General features: G+C 37.6%; 2 protein-coding genes across 2 annotated transcripts; both read right to left on the bottom strand.

Annotated features, from left to right (window-relative positions):
- Positions 1–4803: 4803 nt before the first annotated feature.
- On the bottom strand, positions 4804–6604 carry LOC6641316 (PH and SEC7 domain-containing protein). Its single transcript, XM_002064228.4, has one exon. The coding sequence runs from the start codon at positions 6560–6562 to the stop codon at positions 4871–4873; it is 1692 nt and encodes a 563-aa protein (XP_002064264.3). The 5' UTR covers positions 6563–6604; the 3' UTR covers positions 4804–4870.
- A 3521-nt stretch (positions 6605–10125) lies between these two features.
- Positions 10126–13363, bottom strand: LOC6641315. The gene is made up of 5 exons (XM_023175233.2): positions 13067–13363; positions 11181–12546; positions 10967–11072; positions 10682–10864; positions 10126–10372 (listed from the first exon to the last, which is right to left on the bottom strand). The coding sequence occupies exons 2-5, from the start codon at positions 12301–12303 to the stop codon at positions 10285–10287; spliced, it is 1500 nt and encodes a 499-aa protein (XP_023031001.1). The 5' UTR covers positions 12304–12546; positions 13067–13363; the 3' UTR covers positions 10126–10284.
- Positions 13364–13557: the final 194 nt, after the last annotated feature.

Raw genomic sequence — 13557 nt, 5'->3', positions numbered from 1 at the left:
ATTAAAATGAGAGTTAGATTTGCAGAAATTTAAAGAAAGTATATTTTAAAATTAATTAATATAATTTGTGGTTGAGGCTGTTTGATATGAAAGCAAATGTGGAATTTATGAAGATTTACTCATTGATTAAATAAGAAAGATATGATGCAAATCAATCGAAGAAATTTGAAAGGTCAAAAAGGATGTTTAAAATATGTATACATTTAGGCAAAGAAATTTTTTGAAATTTATTTTGGATTCTAAACAATTTTGATCCTATTTTATTTGAAGAAAATTGTGAGAATTCGTTTTTGCAAAGATTGAACATTGAAAAGCAAAAGAAAATAGGAAAAGATTTGGCGTTTCTTTTTTCAACCGGAACAACTAAACACTAAACACCTCTTTTAATGCTTAAGAAACTTAAAGACAATTTGGTTAAATCTGTTTTTAAGGATTCTAAACGTCTCAAGGACAAACTAGACAAACTTTGAGATTTTTGTTTAACAAATATAAAATAAAAGACAAATGAGATCCACATTAGACAATTTTCGAAATTAGGCTTTCTTTCTTCTTCTATATTCGTTTTTCTTTCGAGAACTTCCCATAATTTTCAACTTTCTTGTTGGATTCTAAATTCGTATTCCCATTCTGTTCACAACATTTTGTCTATATAGAACATATCTGGCTTATATCTTCTTCTTCCTGAAGATTAATGTGTCGTGTTTTTTTGTATCTTTTACCATGAATTGCAATGTTACTCGAGATTAGCAAATCCCAAGAAATCCAATTAACCGAATGATATATGAATGTATCATTCAAAAAGTATGTGTATACATACGTATGTATGTGTGTGTGTGTGTGTGTATGTTTGCTAAGGCTGAAGACGTAGACAAACTTTCGACACGTAGAGACAACACCGTTTACAAATAGCGCAACACATTGGTTATTTATTCTGTAATTTCCACTGGCTTTTGCTGTGTGTGTTGTTGTTGCTGTTGTTGTTGACTGCAATGGCGCCGTCATGTAATTTACTTTGACGATCATACCGCTCAGCCCTGGTCTCGTTTGTTGCTGCTGCTGCTGCTGCCGCTTGATGGGCCCTGCTGACGTCAACGGAAGTTATCGTTCGTTAGTTCGCTCGAGGCCGGCGCGCCGCCGTCTCAACCAAAGTGGCAGACGGAACGGTATAGAACCCCCCCCAAGTCCGTACACCCCCCTATAAACATCCATCCCTCCCGCTCCCACTCCTCCCTCTCTAACACTCATTCATTCAGCTAAATTCGATTTCGCGCCCTCAATCCCCCTCATATAGACAAAATCTAGATCCCCAAAGCGGAATGAGAATGCTGGTTGTATGTGTGTGTGTGTGTGTGTGTGTGTGTGTGTGTGTGTATGTGTGTGTTGATTAGATATGACAAACGAGCAACAGATCGACCAACTGCCTGACAGACTGACTATTCTCCATGACTGACAATCACTGACGGCTATTGGGCGACTGACGGATGTGCACGACTATGTCATAAAAAACAACAACAACAACAACATCAGCAACAACAACAACCACATCAGCAACAACAACACAAAACAATAGCAGACACCATCCAATAATAATGTTAGGTGTTATATGTGGCTGATCATCAACATCCATCAGCGGTTTCTGCGGTTCTGCGGTTCTGCCCTCTGGCTACGTCAGTAATACAACAACAAAACAATAACAATAAACAAACAAAATTTGTTACGCTTAGCCGAAGGCGTTAAAGAATTAAATGCCATGACCGATCAATGGAAATATTATTAAACCAACTACATACATGACGAATTGAAAACAACATTCAAAATAATAAGAATAATAATTCCCCTCCCTTCTAAAGCAAAAAATTCAGCTTATTATTAGACTAAAAGATATTTTTTCTTCATTCCATTTGAAATATAACTTAACTAGATGCAGTTAAAGTTTAATTTTAATATCGAAGGGTATAGAAAAAGTTTTTTAGTTTTCATTTTAGAATAAAGCATCAGCACAATGAGACACACAAGTCTAGATTAACGTCATATCCTTCTAGAGCCTTAAAGTTATAGTCTTGAAATCGATTGTATAATTCTCCGAAATGCTGATTCAAGTGGATCAAACAAATATATAATGGAAAAGTATATGCAGATGAAAATATGTCAGGCATTTAAAAATTTCAAAACGACCAAAACACATCACCAAAAATTGTAAAGACTTGATTTAAAGTTCGAAAAATTTTAATGCCCCAAAAACTCAATACGATAAAAGCTAAAATTTGAGAAAACTATTATCCAGAAGAAGACTTAGATATTGGAAAATATAAAAAAAAAAAAAACAATTTATAAAAATTCTGAAATGCCTTTGAAATTTTTAACTCTGCGAATCTATAACTTTGCTAAATTTAAAAATGTTATCCCATTTGAATAGTTTTAGATTCTATTTTAATTTTAGTCACGCAAATGAGAAATTTATCATGTAAACGAGGACAAAAATTGTCAAGGAACAGCAAAATTTTCCAATAAACCATAAATTCAAGAAGCTTTAGTTTAGTCAATTTTTGGAGTATTTAAAAAATTCATGGCATTCAAATCTTGAGAACTAAATTTTTTGTCATTTTTGAAAAATCAGATCGAAATGAATTTTTCCAAATATCCAAGCTCTTAGTGCTATTTTAAAATATCCTAAATTGTGATTTCATTGAGGTATAACATTTTGAAAGTTGTTAAAAACTGGAGTTTGACCAAAAAAAAGTTGTTTGAAAAATTCGAAAAATTGTTCATATTCAATTCTGATCTGAATCTGCGATTTTTATGAGCAAGATTATAGAGTAAACCGGACTAGGGTATACAAAAGTTCAGGTTAGCCTTCTCTTGTGTGTGTGTGTTTGTTTTCTCAAAACATCAAATTGGGGTTTTTTCCCCACTGTACATTTCTAAGGTTAAGTAGGCTTATAAATTGTTTTGTTTTTTGTTGTTGTTTTGTTGTTGTTTCTCAAGCTCCTATAGCGATTTATCATTAAAAATATTTGCGGATCGGTTTCTTGGAGGAGTTGAGAGAAACAAAGAGCAAAGGCGTCCAGTGACGTCAACAAAGATTTCTGTTTTTTTTTTTTTTATCTTGGTTAAAACGAAAAAAATAAAAATAAAGCCCACACGAAACACAAAAAAAAAAAAAAAAACTGAAAATGCAAAAACTCACTCCAACTTAAGGCCCAAAAGGCCCCCGCCAACTACATCTGTGTGGAATGTGTGGAAAGAATCGAGCAAACAGCCAACTCAACGCGACTCGACTTGGTGACAAGTTGGATAAACAAAGTGACACAAGAGAGGCGATGACGATGGGGCGAGGATGCCAGATGATTAGGATGATGGCCCATAACAATTCCATGAAATGGTCAAACTGAGAAAACTCACTAAAAAATTCCAACAAATTCATTTAATTCTTAGTAATTCGAGTTTCCGTTTAATTGGGCACAAAAAAACAAAACAAAAAAAAATTAATAAAAAATTTCCCCTAGAAGCCTTTGTTAGGCTATAATACATTATGAAACTGCCATTAATGACGTGGGTAGAATCTTTACAAGCAATATATATATACATATATATAAACTTATCTGGCTTTAATGTAATTTACAAAGCAAAACAAATGCAGAGAGATACGAGTTAGGTTAGAGGTTTCATGACTAAATAGATATAGTGCCCGATCTCTGGAGTGGATAATTAAGAACTTTGTAATCAATTTACAGGAGCAGGAAAAAATCTGTTGATTTATTTGTTAGTATCTATTTTAATTCGGTCCTGAAAGGATTAAATCTTTTTATAATTAAAGTTCTTTTGTCAAGTGTTTTTTTTTTTTGTTTTTCAATTTCCCGCAAAACTTTTTAAGTATAAGCTAATTAAATTGACGATTTTTCTCATTAGTTAGTTACCAGATAATGATAACAAAAGAAGCAATTTTTGTTTTTGGAAAGTGGAGGGAGGCAGAAAATCTATATATTTATACGATTCCAGTTGGTTCTATCTCTTACTATGGGTTTCTGGCATAAAAATGCCATAGATAAACCCCTTTGCCAGATAAGCCTTTAACATTATAATACCTACATACATATACATATACATATATATATATATGTATATATGTACATACGTAGGAACTAAATAAAAGGTTGATAAATATTTGTATGACTTTATTGTTATTATTTTTGTTGCTTTTGTATTTCGTTCACTTTTCTTCTTCATAAAAATTTCTAGGGTCAACAGGTATATAAGTATATATACTAATGTGTGTAGGTATGTATAGGTTGTATATATGTATGTATGTATGTGTGTGTGTGTGTTTTTTTTTCTTATTTTCTTTTTGTTGGTTTTATCTATATATGTATGTATGTATATATGCTTGATATCTGTATATCTTGGAACTAGTCTAGGAAAAAAAAAAAACCATGCTATCAACAAGAAGTTGTTTTATATATGCTTTTTGTTTTTGTTTTTCTTTTTTTTTTCTACTTTTATCAGCACTTTAAGCGCACAATTTCAACATCCTAAAAAAAAAAAAACAACGGAACCCCATTTTATGTGTATGTGTGTGAGAGAGAGATAAGATAAAAGCCAAATTAATTAACAGCCTTCGAGGCAACACACACACACAAACAGACACAACTCTCGTACAGTGAAAACTCTGTTGGCTAGAACTAGGAGGGGCAAAGGATAGAGGTTTTCTTTGAAAAAAAAATACATACTAAACGAATAATAGTTAATAATTATAATAATAATAATAATAATACATTAACAATAGTGTGAAAAAAAGTCACGCTATGTTTTCGGTTTTGTGTTTTTTTTTTTTTTTTGGTTCTTGTTTTTTGTTTTTTATCTATACTATATACTATAAATTGAGATTTCCGTTAATTGTGACGCCATCAGAATTTCCCTCTCCATGGCTGGTGCTGCCTACCTTCTTCTTCTGCTGTTGTTGTTGTTGTTGCTGCTGCTGCTGTTGTTGTTGCTGCTGCTGCTGCTGCTGCTTTTGCTGGAAGCCTTCTTGATCGCATAGTTGAGTGGCTGCCAGCAATTCGCTTAGCTGCCTTTGATTCAGCTCCTGTTCCCCGTGCCTAATGCATTCCACCTCAACATCGGCATCGACATCATCATCATCATCGTCGTCATCCTCCTCTTCATCATCCTCCTCCTCCGCACTGCTGCTGCCGCTGCCACTTTGTGTTGTACTCGATGATTTGCGACCAGCTAATGCCACTCTCACACCATTCACAATACATTCGCCGCCATCTAAGGCCGATATGGTGGAGCCGCAATAATAAAGATTACTACAACTGCTGGCCGCACTGACATCCGATATTTGGCCTTCATCTTTGCCCATGCCACCGACGACAGCACTGCCAGTAGCACTGGCACCTGCCTCCAGGGAACAGCGACGTTGTCCCTTGGCTCTTTGCAGGCGAAAGTATTCCATTTCCTCCATGCTAATGCCACAGGCAGTAATGTCGTCTGAATAATCCGATACAACAACGGACGGAGTGCGTACATAACGTACCCCAGCCAGGCCACCCAAATCGCTGAGGCAGCTTTGTGTGGATTCGCGACGTGAGGACGATCCTCCGGTAACTGGTGCTGGGACCATGCGTTCCTCCAGCAACACTTTGGTGGGTATACCGGCCGCTGCTTGTGTGGTGCTGGTGGGTGATGTCAATGGTGAGTCTGGCAATGCGGTGGGTTCGGCCAATGGCAGTAGAGCTGGTCGTAATGGTAAGTCTGTCACTGTCAGTGTCATGCGACGCTGTGTGGGTGGTGGTGGAGTCACCTCCATGGCGGCATCATCGACTTCCAGGCCCAGGGCTGAATCGCTGCTGGAGCAGCGTGTTACTTTTGGTTTGTTGTTGTTGTTGTTACGTCTTTGCCCTGTGCCGGTTATGGCCTCCTCATTGTCGCTGCTATAGGGACTCAGGCCACTCAATGGCATTCCCTCATCCGCTGTCATAATGCGTTTCTCTTCCAATTTGGTTGTCTCAATTTTTTGCTCCTTCGCCGACATTTCCTGTTGTTGTTTCTCCTTAACAATCATGGCTTGAAATTTATTTATCAATTCTTTAATATTCTGTTCCGGTTTCGAGTGCTTTCTCTCTCTCTTCGGTTTGATTTTCTCTGTACGATGATTCTCTTCAGGTTGTGTCTCTTCTTCGTCTTCTTCGCGATAAATATCCTTAAAGAAGTCTTTGCGCAATTGCCGCCTTTGCCGTTGCAGTTGTTGTAGCTGCAGTTTTCTCTTCTCCTCGGCGTCTCCTCTTTGTCTGCTAGTCGTCGGGCTTGTCTGTTTCGCTGTTCTCTGATAACTAAAATCCATTTGCTCTGCCAGCTTGAATTTATTTTCATTGTCGTTGACTGCTGCTGCTGTTGCTGCTGCTGTTGACGTAGACTTTAGCGTCGCTGTTATCTTTGCCATGTTAGTAGTAGCAGCAGCCGCTAGAGCGGCAGAGGCAGAGGCAGAGGCAGCTGCGTTGGCAGAGTCGGCGGCGTCAGAGCGGACGGGGGCGGCATTTACGCGATCGCGGCACGCACTCATCGTTGTTGTAAACTCGGTTTTGGTTTTTTGCGATCGTCGCGCACACTCACTCACACACACACATACAGACACACAGCCACACGCATAGACACAGACACGCACACACATGCAGAGACGAGTAACGCGCACTTTCACATATTTTCCTTTTTTTTTTTGATTTTTTTCTCTTTTCTTTTTTCTTGTTAAAATTTTTGTATTACTTTGGTTTTATTTTATTTTATTTTCGATGGCGGCGGCTGCTGCTGCTGCTGCTAACGCCACCTGCCGCTGTCGTTGCTAAACTGTTTTGTTGTTGGCCTCTCGGTTTTGGGGATGGCTACTGGCTCCTATTGAATTTGGAATTGGAATTACTTTTTGTAGGTGCGGTGCGGTGCGGTGCGGTGGGGTAGGAGCAGCCGAGGGGATGTTGTGGGTGACACTCTCGCTCTCTCTTCCTCTCTCTCTCTGTTGTGTGTGTTTGTGTTTGTCGGAATTGTGATCTTGAAACGTTGACGCAATGTGCAATGATCCCTCATGTACATACATGCACAGACATGCACACACACACACACAGTATGCCAGTGTGATAGTGAGGTATGGGTAACGGTCTGTAACGGTTTTTTTTTTCTCATACATATATCGTTTGTTGTTGTTTGCTGCCGCTCCAATTGCTTTGCTAGTTGCTTTTATTTTCTTAACTTTAATTGCATTTAAGCACAAGCACATACACATATACACACACACACACACACTAACACGATCCTCAGAGACTAACTAACTAGCTGACTGACTGACTGACTGGCCGACTGAATGAATATTTCTATACTAAACTAACTTACAATGGGCTAAAAGCCAACGTCAATCCCCCTTTTTTTTATTGTTACAGCCCATTTTTTAGTTTATTATCCGTAGAATTTGTATACGTATACGTAATATGTGGCTACATATGTAAATATTGCTCATACGACGTGATGGCACTCACGTTCAAAGTAATTGGCCTAGGGTCTCGACAAAAACGGCAGAAAAAAACAACAACAAGAAAATCTGCCAGAGCGAAAATTAAAGTCACACGTTTGTCTTCTTTGATTTTGTCTTGAATTTAACAATTAATATTTCTCCAATTTTCTAAAAAAAAAAAAGGTGTCTAAAAATAACCATGACAATTCTTCTTCATTTTGGATCTTTATGACATGAGCATGACTTTTCTTTTAGATAGATTTTGATAATGGATTTATTTTAAATGATGAAATTGTACATATACGTAGTTTTAGAATGATATTTTCAATATTTAAACGAAACCTTTGTCTTGAGCTTGCTCATCTAGCTAAAGAATTCAGTGAATCATTTACACTTGTGTGGCCCATTGTGACCAAGAAACGGGGTATCGCGGGGGACGTCTCTCCCTCTCTCTTTCTGTGACGTCAGTGCATGAGCATGACGCGCAGTTTGTCAGAGAAAAACGACAACCATGACAACAAAACGACGCAGACGCAACAGCACCGAGTCCAGAGACCTGAGGGATCAACAAAGCAACAGAAACGATCACAAAGGGTGGAGTGGGGAGGTGGGCAAGGGTGCCGGCACACCTAGAGTGATCACTCATACAACCTGTGGGCGTCGTCGTCGTCGTCGTCAACGCACAAGTTGACAGCAAAATTGCCAACGGTATAAATAACAAGCAACAATTAAAAAATACAACAACAATAAATGAACAAAAATAAATGCAATTTTTTTTGTGAGAATGACGTATGGAAGCAGCTTACAATTTCCCCTCCCCCACCCCATACTATTGGCTAGCTGTAGAATCTATGTACATTTAGTTGCGAAATAAAAACCACTTTGGGCTAAACACACCTGCGATCGAAATCGATATATATGTATATACATATACATACATACATACCTTGTAAGTGTGTGTTGAGTACATGTGTGTGTGTGTGTGAGTTTATGGGCAATTACGTCAATACATTTTGATGAGAAGAAGTAAAAAAAAAAAAAACTAAAATAATAAGTACAATTTTAAAAGCAAGGTTTATAAACAATGAAACCTTCGAATACCCTGTAACTGAAGTGAAATGAATGAAACTTTGAAATACTCTTCAAATATATTGATCAACCACAACAAAATATTTACGTTTCTTTTCTATTTCAAAATATTTTTAAAGACAATAAAAGTTTATTTCTTTTTTTTTTAAAAAAAAGGTCAATTCTTGTCTAAGATAAGATAACTTTCAGATTTGTAAGAAGTAAACAAAATTTATTTATGATGAATTTATCTGTAATAGTCCATCGTTAAGATTTTGGTTGGGTTTGTTTCCATTTAATAGCTTCAGAACTCAAAAGTAAAGTGATTTTCCTTTTTATTTTTCTATCATTTCGAAATTGAACAAAAATCATCTAAAATATTGAAAATGCAAAATTTCCATTTGAAATGAACTACTTATGCTTAATACCCCATCAAGTGATAGTGTATATTGGAAGCAACAGCTTAAACTGAAGGATATCGCTACGATTGACAATAACGTTCTCATTCTCACACTCTTAAGGCTCTCTCCAGCTCTCCCGCTCCACCGCTCTCACACTCTCTTTAACCGCTTGCTGCGTGCGCTTTTGTCCCAGTGACCGAAATAGCCCAACCAGCAACTGGTTGAATAAACTTTCAAAGCTTTGGCTGGGGGACGTGGGGGTGTGTGACGCGGGGGGGTCTATAAAGCTCATAAGCGGCTATTTCAATGCCTGTTAAGGTCAAAATGGAGTGATATTATAGTCAAGGGGAGGAACAATTAATAAGAATAATAAATGACACCTCTGCGCCCCCCGCTCTCTCTCTCTCTCTGTATGAACTTTAACTTCAGAATGGTCAAAGTCAGCGTGAGCCTTCACGCATGCGCATGCCGCCATGCAAGTGTGTATGAGTGTGCGTATGTGTCTGTGTGGAATTAAAATAAATTATTGTAAATTACATTTGATTTTCCTTCTTTTTTTTCTAATTTATGTATTTATTTCTGCGTTTCTAGTGTTTTTTTTGTTTTTTTTTTTTCTTCTTTTATTATTATTCTTTTTTGTTGTCGTTTTTTGGTTTTTTAATTTTTAATTTTGAAAACTGGTAATCCGATCCGTTTTAGGTGAAAAATAAAAGGTTTTCGCCGCGTATCGCCACAAACGACTCAAGCAACTGAAACTGACTGAAACTGAAACTGAAGCTCTCCTCTCTGTCTCTCAGAAGGAGGCTTGGCCGTTGTCGGTTGTTTAGTTTTTCGTTGCATGTTTGTTGGTTTTGTTGTTGTTGTTGTTGTTGTTGTTGCTGTTTCTTAAAAGTCTACGCAGAACAGCACCTGTCACTGGCTGTTGCTTCTGTTCTGCTTGGCAAATAGCAAAAGCTTCTACACTGAGAGAAATGCAATTTCATAAAAAAACCAAGTCGATGCATATGACTTAAAGCTAAGAAAAATGTCGGAATCAAGGAACATTTCAAGCCCTTTTCAGCTCTCAATAAAGAAACAATAAATGATTCAAATTTGTTTCTAAAATGGTTTAGTTTTAACATTTAGTTTAATAGTCATTAACTTTTGATTCTTAAAGTGTTTTAATTTAATAACTTTAATATTTTGATAGTTTTTATAATAGATATTTGCTTAAGTATTAATGCATTGAGTTGAGTTATATACAAAATTTTACTCTTTCTCTCTCTTTCTTTTCACTTCTCCAAAGATAGATCGCCATTTTGATATTTTTTTAGAATTTTAGAATCTATTACGAAATAGTAAATCCGGTTGTGAAAGTGTCTTCTTTAGGTTCTTAACGCTGATGCGACGACGATCGGCTGTGCATCTATATAGATGAGGAGGAGTACATGGATAAGGTAATAGGACGGGTATATACATACATTTATATAGATACATATATATAGTTATGAATAAAGCAATATAAATTGTAAATATGACAGGTACAAAGATCGTTAAGGGATCAATAATTAATCGAGACGACGACGACGACGACGACGACGACGACGTAGACGACCATGTAGAAGCTTTGGGAAGGGATGTGGGAATTTGATGCTGGACTGTAGGGGGTTGGGCGGATTGCAGTGGCAGGAACCATCACCATCTTGGTTATCGTTTTGTTTTCGATCCAACTTACTCAAATATCCGACTCTTGTACTCGATCATGATCCTAACACAATCGGCAAGGGTTTCACCTTCTCTTAGGAGTTGTTGTAAATCCTGCATATGAGCACCTTGGGGAACAGTATGAAAAATTGATGGTGATATCGATATGGCTAATGTTTCCGAATTGATCTGTTGCAATGGAACCTTTGTGAGCCTAAGAAAAATGGAAAGAATATATATTAATGAAGAGTGATGGTGATAAATTAGATTACCAAGACTAGTCTAGCTTAATCATTTTAACTATTATATAAATTACCGATTAAAATGACCAAATATATATTCCATGGTATCCCGATTAGTTTCTGGTAAAGATCTTATCAGTCTTTTCAGTATATCCAATTTAAGAGAGAATTCCGTAAGCACTATAAAGAAACAAGAAAATCTTTAAAGATCCCTCAAGACAGACAGACAGAGAGAGAGAGAGAGAGAGAGAGAGAGAAATAGAGTGAGAAAGAGAGGCTCATACTTACACCATTGATTGGGATTACCTATAAAGGTTTTCGCCTCGTTCACACTAATCAAAGGACTCTTGATCTCACGTAGAAACAGCTTCAGGACACCAGTTAATGTGTGTATATCAACTTTGGAATGATGCAGCGACTCATAGTCATTGGCATCGATATTGAAGCGTAATGTTTGTATTTTATTATAGTCCCCACATTGGCGATAGATGCCAACGATCGGTTCTGTGGACTGGCGATATTGCTGTTCGATCAGGTCACAACATTCGACGACAATGCGTGGCACGGTTTTGTGTTGATCGTGCTTTAGTACCAATTCCAATTCGGTGTCGAAGCATGGCTCATCAAAGAATATATGCTGCTCTCTCAATGTCTCCACCGAGGGACGGGATTTCCACCAATTCGACAGATTCATCCAGGCAGGCAAGCGTGAAACTCCACCACCACCGCTGGCTCCACTCCCACTACCGCCGCCGCCACCACCACCACCGATTCGTTTACCACCACCTTGCTTGCCCTCCGCAGCAGCAGCCTTACGATCCCTGGTCTCCTGCAGTTGCAGAAGATCATTCACCTGACGCGTCAATTCCGTAACTTTCACTTCCAGATCATGGTTATAGCTGGTCTGGACCTGCAGATCCTGCTCCAATGTATGCATACGCTGTTTGAGATCATGCCAACGCTTGGAACATGCCGCACAACATTCACGCGTTCGCCCACTAAGACTGGCACGAGCTGCTGCCGGACTAGCCGTTCCGGCTGAACTGGAATTGGAATCCAAACTGGTATTCGACACTAATGCCATGGGTTCGTCGGCGAAGAGGCGTGTTAGATCCTTTGTACTGCTACTTTTCAGCAAGGCCAGTTTATTGGGCTTCCTTCGTAGCTCCCTGAGTAAGACCACCGCCTCCGGACGACCGGCATCAAGTGTGATGGCACCACCATTGAGGGAACTCTGCGATCTTGCGTACACATGGGCGGATGAGTTATTTGCCAACGATGCCGATGATGGGGTGCGATCTCGAAAGCAATTCATTAGCGATTTATTTGGCTGTCTTCGCTCATGGACCACAAAAGCGGCAGCGCCCAAGATCATGTGTGACGAGTCTGGAGTTCCAGGCGTTACTGGCATGGTTACAGCGTTTGATGAGCTTCTATCGCTTCTTCTCGATTGACTGACCTCGAGGTCTTATCTTTTTCAATACGTTTGCATTTAATTCTCCCCTCCAAGTTGCCCCTTTGTGGCAGTTGACCAGCTTCTTCTCTTGCCTCTTTCCCCACACACAGAAAATGACGTCAGCTCGTTGTTGTAGTTGTTGTTATTTCTCTTTCAGCTGCGCCACTTCCTTCTTATCGCCACCGTAACCCCATAGCACTATAAGGAAAAATATAAAAATAATTTTTTGATCATATAATAATTTAGTTTTTTTTTCTTTGCAAATAAACACTAAATACTCTAGAAAATTCATTTTTCGCCAACTCGTTTCCTTTTTCATTTTGTTTATTTCAATAAAATTGTATTAAAATTTAGAAAGCTTTTTTAAAAATTTAAACAAAAAAAAAAAATTAGTTAAAGAAAACCATAAAAAAAAAACAAAATAATTGAAATTAAGTGCCATAAAAAAAACATTTTTCAACATTTTGGACCAAAATATTTTTAACAATATCAAACTCAATCTAACAGATTTCCATCACAAAAAGTATATATTAAATTTCTAATATAAAAAATATTCGTAAAATAATCTACAAAAACTACAATAAATTAAATGACTTTTCAGTTACAATAGAAAATCAACTATTAATTTGGCACTTAACTACTTCATTTAGTTGAGAAAATTGCTCAATAATTTTAACAATGATTGTCCACAGAGACCCACTGTATCCACTGTACCCACCTAGGGCCCCATTTCCTCTTTATTCAGTGTGACAAGTGCCAATTTCCGTTTTGACTTATATGACTCTCGTTTCTTGGAATGTTCTTTTGCTCTCTATCCTTCTGGTTTTGCTGCTGGTTCTGCACCACCTTTGTTTCCTCTTCTTTGCTGCTTTGTGGCTTCTTTTCTCTTCTTTTATATTATATTATATATTGTGGTTTTTCATTTGTTATTGTTTTGTGTAAAATATTTCAAGTATTTTTGCATTTATGACGCAGTTTGCTGACTCTTCCCAGCCAGCTCCAATTTCAACTGACTAAACGAGACTGTGAGGGGGAAAATACAATACAGACACAGATATCGTACAATAATTCCACTTTAACTCTTTCAATTCTTCTTATCAAATTCGGTTTGGCCCAGCGTCGCTGGCGGCAGAGGCAGAGGCAGCGCCCATTGATAAGATAAGAAAACAAAAACAAAATGTTTTATAAATAAAACTATGTTAAAAAAAA

This window comes from Drosophila willistoni (genome assembly GCF_018902025.1).
Source record: "Drosophila willistoni isolate 14030-0811.24 chromosome XL unlocalized genomic scaffold, UCI_dwil_1.1 Seg141, whole genome shotgun sequence".
In the NCBI taxonomy this organism is placed as follows: domain Eukaryota; kingdom Metazoa; phylum Arthropoda; class Insecta; order Diptera; family Drosophilidae; genus Drosophila; species Drosophila willistoni.
This window is presented reverse-complemented; position numbering and strand designations above follow the sequence as displayed.